This window comes from Macrobrachium rosenbergii, chromosome 42, assembly GCF_040412425.1.
Source record: "Macrobrachium rosenbergii isolate ZJJX-2024 chromosome 42, ASM4041242v1, whole genome shotgun sequence".
Classification (NCBI taxonomy): Eukaryota; Metazoa; Arthropoda; class Malacostraca; order Decapoda; family Palaemonidae; genus Macrobrachium; species Macrobrachium rosenbergii.
Window position 1 is genome coordinate 14,198,330 of NC_089782.1, and position 20,000 is coordinate 14,218,329.

General features: G+C 39.0%; 1 protein-coding gene and 1 long non-coding RNA gene across 2 annotated transcripts in view; both read right to left on the reverse strand.

The window, feature by feature from the left end:
- Positions 1-1,221: 1,221 nt before the first annotated feature.
- Positions 1,222-8,326, reverse strand: LOC136827959 (uncharacterized). The gene is made up of 2 exons (XR_010849856.1): positions 3,667-8,326; positions 1,222-3,596 (listed from the first exon to the last, which is right to left on the reverse strand). It is a non-coding gene; the product is annotated as an uncharacterized lncRNA (long non-coding RNA).
- A 3,304-nt stretch (positions 8,327-11,630) lies between these two features.
- Positions 11,631-20,000, reverse strand: part of LOC136827961 (peptidyl-prolyl cis-trans isomerase sig-7) — a 71,421-nt gene continuing 63,051 nt past the window's right edge. Inside the window, exon 4 of the mRNA XM_067085525.1 lies at positions 11,631-16,726. Within this exon, the coding sequence (XP_066941626.1) occupies positions 14,929-16,726 (1,798 nt within the window). The 3' untranslated portion in view covers positions 11,631-14,928. The remainder of the gene's footprint in view (positions 16,727-20,000) is intronic.

Here is a 20,000-nt window from a genome sequence, read left to right on the forward strand (position 1 = left end):
TCGTCTTCCGGAAAACACCTGTAATAAAGCCAGTGATATCCCTGGATATCATTATATCAAGAAAGGGAAGTTTATTGTCAGTTTCCTTCTCCAAAGTGAATTTAATATTAGGGCGCTGTTCGTTGACGAACTGCAAAAAGGATTCAGCATTGTGTTCATATCGGAATAAAATGAAGGTATCGTCGACGTATCTCCTATAAAACAAAGGCAAAAAACTAAGGGGACAGTCCTCCATGAGGCGCTCCTCCAGGGAGCACATGAAGATAATAGCAAAGGTGCCTCTGTTAGGTATGTATTGGCACCAATATCCAATTATCAGTGCCGATAAGCAGAAATTGCAATTTTTGGTCCCGAAAATTTCTGATTTCCGTCGCTAGAGAAGTACTGTAAAACCGGATTGCCAATAACCGAGCCTGCCGATAACCAGGGACTGCCTGTTTATATACTTTTTAAAAATTGTGAAAAAACCACTCTCCGATGGCTGGTAATCTGCTTGGCTTCAGGAAAATGTTGGTACCACTGCTTACACTCATAAACAGGCTGAAAAAGGGCTTTGAGGTGGGGGAGGCATGAAGAAGTTTCCAAGGTTGGGGGATGGCTGGGCACCATGGGACAGGAAGGGCAGTAAAGCTGTGTAGAACAACTCAGAGAAGGGGTTGTTTTGGAAGATGGGTGGAGCTGGGAAGGGGTGGGGATGCCGTGTTGGATGGGTGAAGAGGGTTAGGTAGATGTTGAACTTGCCAGAGCATGTTTTGTTTTGTGTTGTTAAGCTTATGATTTTTTAATTTATATTTTACGCTACAGTATTATTGTATATATTTTTACCGTATTTTCTCATTTTTTATTTTTACAACCTAAAAGATAAATGCAATCGTGTGCATAGGGTATGTATGTCGGCACAAACTCATTCACTAGCAGATTTGGAGGCAACATTCTGAACAAGAAAATGACCATGACTTCAGTAAACAACAGTAAGCATGTTGTAGCTTTGAAGTTTATTGTACATCCTCTATTTCTGGACAACAACTGGTTATATTCTGACTACTTTATTACACTTGCCAGGAAGTTAAACTGCAAATAAACCTTTCAGTCAACCAGAATCATCTGTTTTGATAATGCCAGCTGGTTACACCACAACACCGTAAGGCAAATACATCATCAGCAGAATCAAATTTGACAAAGTCAGCCATAATCAAACTAGGTAAATGAAAATTTATATCCTTGAGTAAAAAGTTTTATTAGTTAATTTGTACAGTGGGGTTATCTTTGTACAGAAGTCTTAATGCTTTAACTTTCTAAGGATTGAATAGTTATCAAGTATTAACTAAATTTCATTCAGAGTAGAGATCATCACAATCATTACAGTATTGCTGAAAGCTTAAGATGCCATATTTCAGTTACAATTTATTTTATACTTTAAGGAAATGCCAATGTTACAGTGAAAAAAGAAATGTGCTGAAAGTCAATAATTATTTAGTCATATGGTAACATATTTAAGACTACAAAGTATCTACAACAAGCTGAAATCAGTATAGTATTTTCTTTCATGTTTGATATATGCAGCAACCAAACTAATAAATTACAATAATGAACTGTAAAAAACTTTAAACTGAAGAGCAATTGCTGAGAAAAAGCTTCTTTTAACTTACCATAAAAATTTAATCACAACAAATTATTCATTTATAGGGATTTTATAATAAAAAGAGAGAACTAATATTACCACTGCCTTCAAACTGACTTTGGTAACTCTGAATTGCAATGTATATTAAATTTTTCCTATATAATGCCTTTGGCAAAAACTGATCCAATTGTTGATGCCTGTTAACAAGGTACTTAAATAATGGCCAGTGAGTAATGGAAGAGGGTACCAACCAGTCACTTGACTGTCAGCATTCATTGTTTTCGTTCTGAACAGACACATATGTTGGTTAGTCTTGGGAAGACTTCTGACAAAAGACTTCAGTTTTGTAAACCATGAAAAAATGCAAAATAAGGTATGCCAAATTTGCAATTCATTCTTATGATATAAACCACAGTATTTTATATGGAAACTCACTCCCCAGGTCAGAGGTATTGTCCAGTGAACATGACTAGTCTTTTTCAACCCACCCAGAAATGTTAGCTTTCCATTCATATATGTGAGCAGGTGTCTGTCTGGTATATGTGATGGTGAGGCTGACAGACTCCTGTGGCAGTTTACTGATTGCACCTTGCTCTCATAAAACTTTAATAACACTGGTTTCCTATATGTGATGGGACTACCAGTTCAGAAGGCAATAATAATATAAATAACCTCAAGTGCCATAATGCTCTACCCCGACCCTTGTTAGAAGGGAGATGAAGGGAGTCGCATCTACAAACTAAAATTGTCAGAGGTAGGATGTCTGTTGTGTAACTTGCCTGCATCTGGCCAGACCAGCAAGTTGGACTCAGGATGGAAGAAAAGAAACGCTAAGGATAAAGTACGTCACCTTTAATTCAACCCACCTTTCAACATCATAAACCTTAGGCAAGATTTATGCTCTCAAAGAGCTCAAGCAGTTTTCCTTGTTAAGAACTAGGATTTCTGGGCAACACCCTTGAGGCAGAATGAGATAAAGGTAGTCTTGCAGCAGTAGACACTTGCCCTCAATTCCTGTGTTACCATGGATTGAGCAAAACCCTGACTTCGTAAGCCTTCTCCCAGGGTATGGAACTGTAACCCTGGCCCAACTACTCATATACCTATTTTCAACCTCCTAAGGCCAGAACGACATGGCAATTTTGTTTACTTATTCCTTGTGCCTCCTGGTACTAATGAAGAGTCATCAACATTCAGTCCTAAGCTATCAAGTCCTGTGTTGGTAGACAGCAAAACTCACCGTATACAGTAACATCTTATCATAATCATCGCCTATGATGTTTATGAATAAGGGACTGAGAAACTCTTGAATCTCTTGTCAGAGACTGTTTCCAAGTCTTAGACACGAACTCAGTTACAAATGAGAACAAGTGTGAAACCCACCCCTCTTGTCACAGTAGGTCAGGGAGATGTGTACCTTGCCTACTCTCATCACCAATGCTAAGGATAACACAAGGACAGTCCTGAGTGTGACGTCCCTCTCCAAAGACCCCCTCAGGCTCAAAGAAGTTTTTAATCTGCCGTGTGGTGGCTCCAATGGGACACCAACCACAGAAGATAGCCTAATTTGCCTGGTTGACATCTAATGTGGACTCAAGGATGGAACCTGGAATCTCCTAGTAAGCCCAGCAAGAAAAGCCTCTCTTCCAGATGTATCTCCAGCCTTGAAATGTAAGACACTCCATGGACAAGTGGTACCACAACAGGTATGGTTGCCAAAGTAATGTGGCACTGAGAGAGAGAGAGAGAGAGAGAGAGAGAGAGAGAGAGAGAGAGAGAGAGAGAGAGAGAGAGAGAGAGAGAGAGAGAGAGAGAGAGAAAAAATATACTGTATCAAGTAATTTCCCTTAGTGTACCTAGATTACAAATAAAGAACTAGTCAGCTGACAGTCAATGATTTGATGACTGAAGATGCTTGACAACCAAAGTCAATATGACATTTTAAATCAATTCGTATTTTTCATAACTAATAAACCTGTGGTCTTAACATAAGGGAGAAGTTCATGGCATCCAGCTGGAGTCCAGTTAAAAAGTTACAAGGAAACTGGTGGCATCAGGAGATGGGAAATAGGGCAGTAGGTACGAGGAGGAGCCGACCTTCTACGACCCATCTCCAAAGATAGCATCAGTCTTCTCTGGCCCAGGTAAAATATGAAGGGCTGGCTTGAGGTGGGCAGTATATGTTAAGACTGCAGGTTTGTTAGTTATGAAAAATACATATTGATTTAAAATTTATCATTTGTTCATACAAAGAACAAACCTTTGGTCTTAGCATAAGGGAGACTTACTCTTGAAGGGAGGATGGAGAAAGCCTCAGAACAGACTGGAGGTTCAGCTCACCTGGTCTCACTTCCTGGCCAAGGATGGGTATAGGAAGGAGCTGTAAGCCTCTGAGCTGTCAAGTAAGGGTTACTTGCCAGTCAGACATCTGGGTAAAGATGCAAAATGGAACTCCTGTTACATTGTGCCTCAATAGAGATAAAGAACTAAACTGTCAGAGACAACAGCACTAAGATAGCCGCCAGCCTTGTTGTCGTTATTTCCTCTCTCCCCTTGTAAGTGAGAGAAGGGACTTGCTTCCAAAGTAGTTTCTATTGCATATGAACAATCAGTAAAACTAATGGAAAGGGTTCAACACTCACCTGTATCTGACCAGTTCTGGGGCATGATGGTTAAATTCTCTCCACTACCTGCCACTTGAGAAGGAATTAGAAAGAGAGGGAGTAGACCAGTCAAACTATTCATTCTCACTTTCAAAACCAATCGTCTTAGGTTAGATGCAAACTATCCCGCTAGGGGCACTGGATGAGCTACACGATTTGTTGATCAGCCACCACCAGACCCAAGGAAAAAGTGTCCAAGGACCTGTGGGCAACGTCCCACAGATAGAAGGATGGGAAGGTGGTTTGGCGTAGCCAAGTACCAGCCTTCAATATCCTTTGAACCGACAGGTTCTTTTTGAACGCGATGGAAGGTCCTAGTCCTGATGTCATGTGATCTTGCACTCACCAGATTGACTACTGGATTTGAAGGTGAAGAGTAGGCTTGTCTAATTACTTCTTGAAGCCAAAAGGTGACAGTATTCTTGGACACTTCTTTCTTGATCTGGCCTGTACTGTACTAACAAAAAGTCTTAAGCAACATGGTCTGAGGTGCAGAGTCTTTTTCAGCTAGTTACACAGTGCCCTAACAGGACATAAAAGTAACTCATCAGGGTTATTACCAACAAAATCCTTTAGAGACGGGATGAGAACGTCTCAAATCTGTCGTCATGAACAGAGGGATTTTGGGTTTTAGCCATGAATTCCAGGACAAATTCGAAGGCTACTGACCTCCAACTCCTCACTTGTTAAACATTAACAGATAGTCCATGTATTTCGCTTACTTTTTTGGAAGATGCCAAGGCCAAAAGGAAACGTTTTGAGAGTTAAATTCCTGTCTGAAGAAGCTCTTACAGGTTTATAAGGAATATGTGTCAGACTGCTCAGCACCAATGTTAGGTCCCAATTTGGAGGTTTAAGGTGTCTTGGAGGACAGGACTACTCAAAACTCTTGAGAAGCATAGAAATCTCCCATGAAAAGGATAAATTCACGTCTTTGAGATGTAAAATTAAGCCTAGAGCAGCCCTGTAACTCCTGATTGCAGATATTGAAAGAAGCCTCTCCCTACAAAGGAAAATTAAGAAGTCTACTACTTGTTGAATTGTAGTTCTGACTGGAGAGAGACCCCATTGATGACACCAATCACAGTAGACAGCCCACTTTCCCTGGCACAAGGCTGTAGAAGACTCCCAGAGGTAGGCTGACATCTCAGTTGCTGCTCTGTGAGAAAAGCCTCTTGCTTGCACAAGATACTGGATAGTCTCCAGCCGTGAAGAGATAGGGACCCTACCGACAGGTGAAATCTCTCAATGTGCGGGTGACACAGAAGGTTGTGCCAAGGAAGAATTTCTCTCGGTGCTTCTGTGGCTATGTGGAAATTGGGCAAGCTCTGTGCTTTTGGTCTGAAACATTTTCTATAATGGTATAAGCACTTTGCTGTACTGTGTGACTTCATTCTTACAACATGTAACAACATAATTCTTTAAAAAGTGCTGGTGTGATGTTGGACATTATGTCAGGGTTTACTGCATTTAGAAATATATTTTTACATTGACTTTGATTTCACAGATACAACCCATTCTGCAACCAACCTCAGCTGACCAAACCAGAGTTTTCAGAGACCTTGCTCATTAGAGTACCTAGCATTTGGTTATAGTACTTAAATAGACAGCAGGTAAGGTTCACTTACCTCTCGAAAGGAACATTACATACACTAGGTTCAAGGCCAGGCAGTATTGGTGGACTACTACCATGTGTTCCACAAACTGATCATGTTGAGGCCAAGTCAATATGACATGAGTTGTCTTTATTCACAAAAAGATGATACCTTTTTAATCAGCACTCATTAGGCTGAATAAAGGATAAGCATAGGACATAGGATTCAAAGCTTTTCCGAGGGTGCCAACCAACATTCTTTTTCATAAAAATGCATCAAGATCAGGAAAGGTCAAAAGCAGTCTGTGACTGCATGATGCAGAGTTCCACTGACTTTCCATGACTCCCTGCAGACATCCAAGTTTTGGCCCACTAAAACCATATATATATATTTTTTTTTTTTCAAATGCAGCTGCCATAATTCTGGGATGACAAGGAAAGCTCCAGTTCCCTATGGATTTTAAGGAAAGCAAGTGAGGAGATATTTTTGGTCATAAACTGAGTGATGATAAAACCTTAAAATGACAACAGCTCTTGGAACAACACCTTTGAAATTCTAGAGAATCCTAGTTTCATACTTAATTGGAAGAACCACTACAGGTAACACTGCAAACCAGTCATACAGGTATCTGCAGATACAAATCTCCCTGGCAGTGTGCCAACCATTAAGGGGTGGTCAGACAGTAATAAAAATAATGATAACTCAAACCACCATGAGGGTTAAAACTTAACTTGGGTGAATACTGAAATGCTGTAGAGGTTGAAAAAAAGGACCTGGAACCAGAAAAGAGAACTCTGGCAATCCCTCAACAGATGAATACATACCTAGAAACAAACATATTCTGAAGTCAACAAAAGCAATGAAGTTTTCCTTTCGACACATAGCAGAGCTGAAGCTACCATCTTCTTGCAGTCATTAACTGCACAAATATGTTGAGGAAACTGGTGATCAGTCCCCTTACTCCTGTAAATTGCCATACTTTAAAGAGGCAAAGCCTCCAATAGTTCACGGATGTTCTTTTCTCCAACTTGCTAATCACCAATGTACCTAATGATGATACATTTACTGTAACAAAATTTTGAGTGGTATGCAGCACAGGCATTCATAATGGTAAATAATGAAAGCTTCAAGCACAGTTGTTTCTCAATAATGATATGTGCATATTTTTATCAAACCTGAGTTAGAATACACTAAAAGTTCTTTGCTCTCTCTCTCCAGTTCCCAGCTCCAATTCCACTGCCTTTTACAGCTGTTTTTGTCCATTCCCTCTGGACTACTTCCACCTAGCTGCCTACCTATACTTAACTGTCCTACACCAATTTTCATCACTCATTATTTTAAGACTAAAGCCTCTGAACCAGTTATAAGTCTTGAAATATGATTTGAAGGTCAGATTAGACGTATAATATGCCCTTATTAATAAAGTGAAAATCTTATGGCCGATTATTCTTGTAAAGTGTAATGATCCAAGTGTCTGCACTGACTTTAGTTATTTGCATACAGTATTTTATTTTAACGTTTCTCTTCACATAAGATTCATTAAATTAAAGCAAACAGCATAGACAATTCCACAAATGAGCAGTCTTTGTAAAATACAACCAAATTCCATGTGATGAAGAACCGAGAATCAAAACATAACCATAGGATATGCATATGTACAAAAATATATGCTGTACCATAATCTCCACTATCAACTTCATTTTGTCAGTTCTATCATTTATCATATACAGTTATTACATTTTTTCACAGTACTATTAGAATATTAAAACAACACTTTGGTAAAAGCGTGGCCATACATACAATTAAGCTTCAAAACCAGACATTCACCTTTAACTTTCTATTGCTGAAATCACGCATGAAACTACAAGTTTGAAATCAGTCAGGACTCTTGATATGCTTTATACCAAAAACACAAAATATGCAGAAATGGTACCTTCTATAAAAAAAAAAAGGCAGAAATAGGTTTCAGTCCACATTAAACACCTAGTCCCACCATCAGATACAGTTGTACGACCCTAATTTATCAGCATATAAAAGGTCAATGCCTGGCAAAATTTCTTATTCTTACTAGAATATTAGATGTACATTTGATCCTTGGTGGGTAAAAATCAACAAGTTGGGGAAATGACCAAAACTTTTCTCATCCATAGTCTCAGTCCAGCCAAGTTTTATCTGTTTGTACCTTTATTAAAGTATTATTATTAATATTATTATTATTACAAAGTGGTTTAACATGACCAGTGAGCAGCATTTCTACACATGATTACTTTTTTAATGTCATGTGGCTCATTCTTCATACTTGTTCCATAATCACCAATTTTTTTCTCAACAGTATCTCAAGACTTAAAGTTATTAAACTTCTGATACAAAAAAATGGATTTCATAAGAAAACAATAAAGCCAGCTAAAATATTCAATATAAATCAATAGGTATCTTATATTTTTATATACAACATTAGTAGCAGAATGTTCATTAGTATGTTAAAATTTGTTAGCAGTTACTATGAAAACAACTAGGTTCTTATATGCTATATATATATATATATATATATATATATATATATATATATATATATATATATGCCTATCTTATATATAAAATTTGTTTTAACGTGATGTTTTTCATTATGCAGATGAATCCCTGAAATTATGAAGTACAGGTTAGGTTTGGCGAGACATACTTGGAATTAACATACACGCTAAGTCTGTTGACTGTTGGGTATCTTGCATGTTCAAATGTAGGCTATACTATATGGACTTTGTTAATTAATGCATTTTGCCTCTCATCAGGAGGTTACAGCTCTGTAAAATCCAGTACAAGGAGGTGCCACTAAATATTTCTGAGTTATTATTGGTTAAACTTGTTGGATAGCCTTTCACTGCATTTCAAGTAATATCTTGAAATGACACATCACGACTTTGTCTTCTTATGATCTGAATCCTTAAGACATCTACCATGAAGGTAATAGTCACACACATAATTCACACATCCCTTACATACAGGTTTTCGCAAACTGGTCTGAGGTACAGGTTAAGACAATTGTAGGCTGAGCATGAGATGGTGAAACACTAGTCTCCATGGAAATTTGGAAAAGCCTTCCATAATACACTAACAAGGAAATGAAATCAGGATTTTCAAAAGTTCAAGAACAAATTAAGTGTTTAGTGGCTTACCTCTATGGATGCAATGCTCTGGTTTCTTAATACATGTTTGATAGATCCTGTGAGCTGGCTCCTTCCTACATGATGCAGATTCACTGCCATCTCTTCTAACTTTTTCATTCCTTAAGGAGTCACTTCATCCTCTGCTCCTACAAGTTGGTTCAGTATTTTACTTCTGACTGCAGTTTTGCTGCCAATTCTGAGAGGATAAAACTTGCCTTTACAGAGCTTAATTGCCTCTAAGGTTGTCTTCTCAAGGATAATGGTAATCCCTAATGACATTTAAAAGCTTGACTAACTTCACCATGACAGGCAGTTGGAGGAATACCCAATGACTCAAAACAATTTTATGTCCTTAGTTTGATTTAGCCTATCTTCTTCTCTCACATACCTACCTATAAAGAAATTCAACTCATGTTAAAACAAATGGTTTGGATTCCTTATAACCACATCTTTTTAAAATAGATTTTCTCTTGTAGATACAAACAGTTATCTTTCACTAAAGTCCCATCTACTTCCACTAAAGCCTGCTGCCTTTGTGATGTGCCAAGTAACAATACTGGTAGTCAAAATGAAGTCCGACATTTGTGTTTATATAATACACTTAATAAATATGCACCTGCAGTTTTGACATTAATACTGCCTACTTGAGGTAATATTTGGTGGTAAGATGCTAAAATATAAGACAAGTGACTGAGAGAGATGTGAGAAAAGTCAGGGTTAAATTCCTTCTGTTAGGCAGGCCTTAACTGCCAAGGATTCCAAATGCTTTTCTTCTCTTTCCATGAACTGTAAATGGACTATCCACTGATTTACCATGAATATATCTGAAATATATTATTCAAGTTTTAAAAAATCCCAAACTTTTTACATACTGCACTGTAATTTTATATTTCTCCTGTATATATACAAAACAAAACCTTTTATGCAGGAGTATTCTTTGGCATGAGCTGGAAACTGCCAAAGAAGCTTGGTAATAAGGTGGTTAACTGATACGCAGATAAGTGGGAAAAATAGAAATTACTTTGAAAATTTGGTATTTATTTCTCTGGAAATACAAACTATTGCCTTTTATAAGATTCATTTTCAAGGTGGAAGAATATTGTCTCAACTGAAGAGCAAGCTGACTCTCCTACTGGAAATGCCAAGATCCTGGTCATAAACTTAAGCACGGGACTAATGACTTCTGTAACTTCCCACACACTCTGACATAAGTGTGAGAGATTGATAGGGCCCTGAACCAGGTTTGACATATCTATTCTTTCATTCCAGGAAAACTTCGGAGAACTAAGTGCTACCCTAAAGATAGGTAGCACAATTCGGAAGGTAGCCAGTATCTGGGTCAATCATATTTTGATGAATTAAGATGGCTTCACCCAATCCCCCACTTGTTAAAAAGGAGAGCAAAGAGAGTCGCATCATATGAGCTGAAGCTCTAAGACAGGATGCACAATTGTGAAGTACCTGCAACATGGCCTGTCCAGCACATACATACTCAGTCAGACTGCTTTCTTGCAAAGGAAGGAAGGAAGAAGTAGGTAAAGAGAGAGAGAGCAAGATGCTGACCAACTGAAACTCCAGTCCTATGCCATCCAAGTACCTAAGGCTGGCTAGATGCTTTTTGTCTAAGAGGGGTTGGAGACTACACAACCTATTGAGCTGCTACCACAGGTCCTAAGGAAAGGTTCCATGGGCTTATACAAGATGTCCCTGTAGTAAAATGAGGTGAAAGTAGCCCGGCATCACCAGGCACCTGCCTTCAATGCCTGTGAAACTTAAGTTTCTCCAAAAATCTAGGGACAGGCAAATGCCCCCAGCTTGGATGACAGTCCATCTCATGGGAAAAACTGTAAGTCCACTTGATCCCATCATACAGCCAGAAAGAAAAGGTGTTATCTGACACCTTCCTTTTGTGCCCGTTGGTACTACAAATATCTGACAGCCTGACTCTGGCCTAAGAGGCTGGGTCTTATTAGATAGTACTGCAAGGCTAGCATTAAGCACAAATGAATTTCATCCCTCTCCTCACTAATAAGTCACAGCTGTAGAGAACTGAAAAATTCTTGAGTATCTTTCCCAGAAACTGATGAGTTCTGAGCTTTTGAACCAACTAATGAACAGGAACTGCATGGTTCCCAGCCATCTGAGTAACAGACAAGGTACAACAGTCAGTGCAACTCACCACCATGCTACAACAGAGCTAAGGCTAGCATATCAAGTCTTAGGGAGAGATCTTGATCCAAAGTCTATCTCAAGCAATCTACAGTGCCTGACTTATGGTGTGGAGAACAGGCGCCACATCCCACTCTTGAGACCAAAGCTCCCAAAGTGGGTTAACTCCCTGATGTTCCAATGAGCACGGACAACAAAGAAATAGAAGTCCATGCTCTTCAGTGAGAACACCTGGCTCAGGGCAGAGCAATAAGTAAAGTAAGTATACCTTAGTTTAACCAGACCACTGAGCTGATTAACAGCTCTCCTAGGGCTGGCCCTTGAAGGATTAGATTTATTTACATGGCTACTTAACCAACTGGTTACCTAGCAACACCTACAGCTTATTGTGGAATCAACCACTTTATGATGAGAAATGAATTTCTATCACCAGAAATAAATTCCTCTAATTCTTCACTAGCCGGTCAGAGAATCAAACGTTGGGCTAACAGTGTGCTAGCCGAGAACTATACCCACCCCTCCAATGAGGAACTAGGGCAGGGCAATAAACTTCACTGCAGAAACTAACAGGAACTTGGTCTCATCAAAGGTGGAAAAGTAAGTCAGCAATCTGCTAAAAATAGCTCTGACCACAGAGACTATGTCTAAGTCACCTATTGGAGAGAACTTCCACTTCCCTGGTACACGTTAGTTAAGGCTACTTCAAAATGTGTCTAACAAGGAGGAGTTGGTCAAAGAGGAATTTCAGGGCACCTCAATCACATGAGCTAGGAGATTCGGATACCTCTTGACATGGGGCTAACCAGGGGCTGCCAGGTTTATCTGAGATCCAGAGTGACAAATACTTGGTTGATCACTTGGCATCTCAGACTGGCGGGAGGAATAAGCGAAGCTGAGATTGTGCCAGGGGTTGCTGGAAGGCATCCTCCAAGGAAGCCCTGGGGTCTGAAGTGAAATAGCAGAACACTGGGAGCTTCTAGTTTAACCCTGTAGTGAACAGGTTGATCACCGAAATTTCCCATGGCTCAAAAAGCCTTTTCCTAAACAAGAAAGTAGGGACCAATTGGCAAACTGCTCTGGCAGTTTAGCTTGACTACCAAAACATCCCTACTAGCCAGGATGTCCCTGCCTGACAGCTCAAAAATGTGGCAAACTCATTATTGCATCTGCAACACCAACAGCCAAAAGTTAGAGAGACCATATTTCTTCTATTGTTGACATACTGTACAGTACTATAGCAATGTTGTCACTCTTCGACACTATGGAGTGACCATCGCATGATCTCACAATGTTGCAACTATTTACACCACACACATTCCCAAGATGTTGATGCACAGATGAAGGTCACTGTTTGTCCATACATCTGAAGCCAAGAGATCCACCGGGTGTGCACTATACAATACTAGGACTTCTGTCATCCAGCCACCAAGAAAAGTCCTCCCTTACTCTTGACTCAATGGCACTAAGTGAAAGGAAGGGTTGTTTAAGGCTAACCAATGCTACTTCAATTGCCACTGACACAAGCACTGGTGGAAATGCCCGAGATGCACAAGCTTCTCTAAGGATGACAGAAGACCAAGGATGACTTGTCACAACAGAAACTGTGCTATTACCTCCCTCGTTTGCTAAAGCGAGATTCCTTACCAAAATATTCTCACTCCTACTGCATCTATCAGCATGTCCCATATTTGCCTGCTGCCTAGACACAAGCACCAACTTCTCCCCAGTTTATCATAATCTGACAAAAGGCAAAGAGGTAGTCTGACACAACTGCATCTCTATGGATGCCAGAACCAGCCAGTTATTGAGATACAGCAAAAGACATCCTAGGTAAGGAGTACGTACATTCACATAAACACTACAGAGACAATAGATAGTCCTTCAAAGTACTCCTTGGATGACTGACGGATGGACATCTGAAAATACATATCCTTCAGATCCACCAGAAGCACGTAGTCCCCTTCCCTGATGGAACCTAACATGGAACAAGTTGCAAGCATCCTGAACTGAGTTTGCAGGGAGATGTCAACTACCAGTCTTCAGCCCCCATTTGACCTCTCACCCACAAAGCCAACTGTAAAAGGCTGCAGACCAGTCATCTACAACTTCTAGTGCATTCTTTTTCAGCATGGACCTCACCTCTGCTGACAGGGCCAGAGCTTTGGGAGGTCCTGGTGAGTAGGCCAGCCACAGGATTAGTATCTGAAAGGAGGTTGCAATTCCAGAAAAGCATTTTGTGACCATCCCAGAGGGCACAGGCTACCCCTACTTGTGGCAGATGGAAACAGTCTATCTGAGAGTCCCTTAGTTTCCCTCTCAAGCTTAGCTACTTGTAATGGTTTGGTAAGCTTGAGCCTTCCTGATGGTGAACTTGGGTCTGCACTGTCAGAGAACATCTGCTGGTCCCCTAACTTCTCACAAGTATTTCCCTTGGCAAGCCAGAGGAGAAGAGGCAAATGATATGGGGAAGGAGAGAGCAGTCCAGGAGGAAGGAGCTGAAAGACACCAATGAAATCTTTTAGCCTTCCAGCTCTGATGCTGAACCTTCCCACTGTGAAGAAGACACACCAGCACACTCCTCACAGAACCTTCTGCAGAACATCAAAACTGGTTATACACTCTCATTTCATTTAATTGCAAAAACAAACAAAATACTATACATTAAGAAAGAAAATAGCCCTCTCTCGCTCTCTCTCTCCTCCAACGACGGCTGAAGAAAAGGTGCATGCCTTCTTACCAAGGTCCACTGACTGTTTCCAGCTTGTGTTGAGGAATACTCCAACATCAAAGGCAATGATTTGTACTTCCATAAGAACAAATGCTGATTTCTTACAAGAAAGAAAAGTATCAGAATTTAGTATCTTACTGTAATTAATCAAAGTATAGAATAACATTCTATGGCATTAGTTAACAATTCTTCAGTTTGGGTGAAGTGATTTACAAAATAAAAACAAAATCCCTTATTCTTGCATCTCTTGACAAGAATTTACCAAAAATACACTTATATCTATGTTAGTTTAAGGTACCATATGGCAACAAGCTCATCACAATAACGAAGTATTGTACATCAACCTTTTTCTAAAGAAGTTTCTAAGGTGCAGTCAAGGGAAAACAGGAATGCAGTACTTACAAGCAGAGAGAAAATTAGTGTGAACAATTTGATTTCTTTCTGAAGAGAACATAATTCCACATAATTATGTACACTGTGTTTCCAGCCTAGGAAAGGCATAAAAAGCCAACATCCGCTCATAAAAGCAACGACTTACCACTGCTGATACAAAAATGCAGTACAAATGGAAAAAAATCATCATAATGCTCACTCTGACCAGCCTTTTGGACAACAATTATAAATAATACAACTCAGATGAACTAAACAAAAGTTGAAGTTATAAGCATTGAAAACACACAATCTTTTCTGGAGACACTTTAAAGAGCATAAAATAACTTCCAGTACAATATGAGATATCGTGTACTGCACATCATCTCTTAATCTACAAGGACCTTCAAATAAACCGCAAATCATAAATAAAATCTGAGGTAAGGTACTCCATGGGAACACTGAAATTTGTTTCAACAAATCACAAGACTTTCTAACAAGTCCCTTGGCTTTGAATATTCATTATATCAATGAAAATTGTCCTTGTTTGGAACAGATTACGGTCATGCTCAATGAGCAATCAGACTTCATTGTTCCCAACAGCTTTTCTTTATGGAAGCTAATCTGAACTTTCAGATGTCCCAGCCTCCTTTTTCTTCTTTTTTTTCTTCTTCTTACTCTTCTTTTTCTTCTTTGAATCAGACTGAGAATCTGAATCATCTGAGTCTGTGCTTAACTTCTTCTTCTTCTTTTTACTCTTCTTGTTCTTCTTCTTGACCTCCACATCAGAACCAGAATTGTCTGAATCTGAACTGGCTTTCTTCTTCTTCTTCTTCTTCCTCCTCTTTCGCTTCTCTTTTTCATCTTCTTCACCATCACTATCACTCTCACTATCCAATTTCTTTTGCTTCTTCTTTTTCTTTTTCAGAGATTTCTTTAAATGTTTGAGGAGCTTCTCCCGAGCCTCACTGTCACTTGGGAGATCACTGTTATCACTTTCAGAATGCCTTCTCTTGTGGGCATCCTCTTTTGCTGAAGCTCCCTCCTGCAGCTCTGTACTACTTTTGCTACTTCTATCTGCAGTCAATCTGGATCCTAACATGAAGTTACTCTCACCCTCAGACCTGTCATCTTTGTCAAGTCTTTTAGTCTCTGGTTTCTCAACACTTTTTTCACTCTGGTCATCATTCCTCAATTCCTTCTCACCACGCTTATCCATATACCTATCAGCTTTCTCATCAAGATACTTAGAATCACTGTCATTTTTCCTCCCTTCATGCCTTTCTGTGCTTCTCTCTGTTCTATTCTCTTCATGTCTTCCGTCCCTCCTTGATTCATGCTTCCCCTTATTCTTATTATTCCTGTCTTCGTCTCTGTCATTCCTCCTCCCATCATGTCTCCTGCCAAATCTGTCATTCCTCTCATCTCTGTCATCCTGCCCAAAGGGTCTCCCTCCCTCATATCTATCCCTGTCTCTATTTTCTCGATAATTTCTATTCAGACCCCCATTTCTGCCCCACTGCTGATATCTTCTATCTCTGTCCCAGGGTTTATTAAAATCCCTATGATACTGCCTGGGTCCTCCATTTGAAGAACGAAAATCTTTGCCTCTCCCACCTCTTCCTTGATATGAATTTCGATTTCTATCATTCTGCCTGTCATATTCTTTGCTTGGGTCATACATTTGTCCTCTTCTATTATCAACTTTCCTACCACTTTCATCAAAGTATTCTACCCCTTTACCTTTCCCTCGCCATTTGATCTTTGACACAGACTGACTGAAGTCAACATGTATCCTACGATCATCAATTAGGACATTGTCCATCTTGAAATAAGCATCTTCGCATGACTTTGTCTCAGCAAACTCAATGAAGGCATACTGGAGTGAATTATCAGTTATTCGGTCTCGAATCACCTCACAAGAGTTTATTTTACCAAATCGACTAAAGATAATTTCAAGATCATCTGATGTCGTAACAGGGTTAAGCTTACATACAAACAGAACATTTTCTGGGGGAGCCATATCAGAATCTGGCAAGTCACCGACCATTTCCAAGATGGTTGCCCTGGCTTTTGCTTCCCTTTCTGCAATCTCCTCTTGTATTTCATCCATGGTCTTCCCCTCTGTGTCATCAATGTTCTCATCAGCAGCGATGTAATCAGATTCTAATATATCCCTTGTGGGTTTTGGAGACTCATCTGGATACTCCAAACTATCAGGGTCAGGATAGGGGTCATTCAAAATGACTGTATGAGATATGCGGATATCCTGGTAAGGCCGATTGTTGTTGTCAGTGAGAGTTTGATTCAACTTGCTAATAACCTCAAATCCTTCGACAACTTGACCAAATACCAAGTGCTCTCCATCAAGGGAATCCAAATTCTCTCCCAGTGTGATGAAAAACTGGGAACCAAACCTGCAAAGATAATAATTACCAGACTTGACACAAAAGTATAGAGATAATGATTTTCAAATGTACCAAAATAATTCATGGAAACTTAACCATTCTCTACTTTCATCCCAACAATTTAAACTAATTTTTGATAGGAGTTTCATTAAAATCATCAAATGATTATGTACCTGGGGCTTTACAAAGCCCAAACTGTAATGTTGGTAGTTATTACCTTCAACCACCCTACAAACACACTTCAAGAACAACTTCTCAAAAACCTTAGAAAGAACTGGGGTAATTGAAATAAGCCTATATTCTGAGGGCATGATGACAAACTTAGTCCCTTGGATAATGCAGAAATGTTAACTCTCTTCCAAACAGAAGGAAAACTTGCAAGTCCGACTAATCTTATGAAAATAGTGGCAATCTTAGGGGATATGAAGTCAGCAGTCTGTTTAATAAAAGATGGAAAAAATCTTGTTAGGGTCTAGCCACTGTGACTGCCAAGATACTTAGAATCTTTACAATAAAGAGAATGAAATAACACTCCATCCATATTTCCTTCCTACTGCTACAACAGCGAAATTGTCTTCCCAGTAATGTTATTGATATTCATGCTGGTTACCATATTTGGCAGCCAATCAGAATTCAGCTCCTCTCCCATCAGCGATCTGGAACCCTTTCTGTACCAACTGATAGGCACATTCTAACCAGAACAAACACCCTCCTCCCCCATCCTGAGGATAGCTGACAAGATGAAAGAAATGTTGACACCCTTACAGAACATCCACAGAGATTCTCTACGCCCAAGAATGACTTCAAGATGTTAGTTATCATATACTGACCACCTGAAACTCTACAGAAGCATCTTGCCATATTTAACTTCTGCCTGCATATACCACAATAAAAAGTGACTGAAATCAGTACTCTTGCCTTTTCTCTTGTCCAGATTATGTACACTGGCCAGCTTTTAGCAGACACTTGCACTGAGGAAAAGAGATTAGTAAGAAGATCTGAAGAGACCCTGTATAAAATCAGTTCAACTGATGCTGCCATTCTTTTCAACAGAACATATTATTATTATTAATTATGAAGATATAACCTTTTCATATGGAATAGGCCTACAGGGGCCAATAATTTGAAATTCAAGCTTCCAAAGAATATGGTGTTCATTTGAAAGAAATTACAAAAGACAATAAGGAATACAAAAAGAAAATAATTACATAACTATAAGTGAACTGTTTTAGGGTAGTAATGCATTGCATCTGTGCTTGAACTTTTGAGATTCCAACGGCACAACATACTCGGGAGATTGTTCCCTAGTCCAACGGGGTGTGGAATAAAAGACCTCTGGAACTGAGGAGTTCAACATTCAGATTTACTGCATGTTGGTGCTGCTGTTCAGCAAACCTGGTCACTCTCTGCAGGAAAAGAGGATCAGGGATCATTTGTGACTGCAAAAGTTCTATGTTAAAATACAACTCATGAAAAACTGGCAAACAAGAGACCATCTGCCAGTGACAGAAGTAAAACTACTAGTGTTAGGAAACAGAAACCTACTACCATGAACCACTCTATTTAAAAAAGATAAATCTCTAGCAGAAGCAGACATCCACAACCACACAGACCGCCAATTTCAGAATGGAATATCAAGAAAAAAATTTTTGTTTGCATTAAGTAATTAATGTTATTGAAATATATAGATACAGAAAGGCAAAAAACCTTTGGTACAATGCATGCAACTAGGAAAGCAGGAAAAATCTTTTTTATAACAACTCTACAGTAATTCACATGACAAAAGCAGGTTTGGTAGAGCAGAAGACATTGTAAAACAATCCCCTCCATTGCCACCTCCAATGGGTAACTCCAACATTGACAATGAATTTTTCAGCACTGAAATTTGCAAAGCAAAATATATAAAAAAAAAAAAAAAAAAAAATCATAGCTTAATTATGCAGTTATTCAAAAGGTTGTGTACATTATTCATATAAAATTTTCAGTAAAGTTACATACATAATTTTTTTTTGAAGCAGATGTTTAAGGGGATCGGCGGTTTCCGACTTTTTAACGACAGGTTGTTGATATATAGGGGTTTGTTAAAGGATATTGTGTGGAACTTCTGGGGAAAAAATTTTTGTTCAGTGACCTTAGGTTTTGTGACGCCAGAGCATTTTGGCCAAAATGGCCATTTTCAAAATGCATCTCCTTCTTTGCTTTTGGTTTTAAGGGATGAGATTTGAACCACGTATAAAACACATATGGACCTTCGATACAAAGCCGAGGATTTGATTTTTCAATTATTTTTCAGAGATATGAATTTTTTTTTTATGAAATTTTCCGGAAAAATTACAGAAAAAAATTGCCAAAAATCAGAAACTCAACATATTAAAAATCCCTGGCTTTGTTTTAATCTACCATGTTTCCCCATGTTATATTTAAAATTTCATTTAGATACTAAGGGAGAGATGCATTTTAAAGCGAAAAACTTATGTTTTGAAAGCAGGCCTTCAAAGTTTTAGTTACATAAAAAAGTAAAAGGGACTTCAAAGACTGTGTTACAATTAATTCTATGGTTTTAATTTTTATTTTTGGCTATTAATTAATGCAAAATGATTATAAATAAGAATATTAATTGATTATTTATGTGCCTAAGACACATTCTTATAAATTTTAGGTTCCTGGTCCCCTGTCTGATCTTGCTGCAAAAATATTACTCTAGGTATCATAGTTGCCTACACTTTTTTTTATTAGTGTCTCAGAATCCATCCCTTGCCAAATGGATCCTGGGAATTTACTTTACATTCACAATTAGTAAGTTCATGATTCAAGTAATTCATCAAGTCTTGCTTCACTTATTATGATCATTTTATTTTCAGGATCGTCTATAATATCAGCCTCCAGCTACTGCTTTCTTTTTCTAAAATATCTTTGCCCTTTGGTGTGTACGAACAAAAAAAAGGCGTTTAGGGGTGGATGTGGTTGGTCTCTGGTCAGCAGAGATCGCTGCCTGCGCCGTTTGATGGGCGACAACTCTCTCTCTCTCTGTCGCTCCATTCCCCTCTATGGCACTAATTTCTTGAACTCTTTCTTCTACTTCTCGCTTGGACTTTTCCACTTGGCTTTTCCGCATTCTAGAAGCATGAAGTGAACTCTTGGACCTTTTTAGCACGGTGAAAAAACAAAAACACCGCAGAAAAATACAGAGTTCAGTCAAGGCTAGCGAAAGATGAAAAACGTGTCCTTCTAGCTTGGAAGTTTATAGGCAACTCGCCACAGTCGTCGTCATGGTATGACGGTG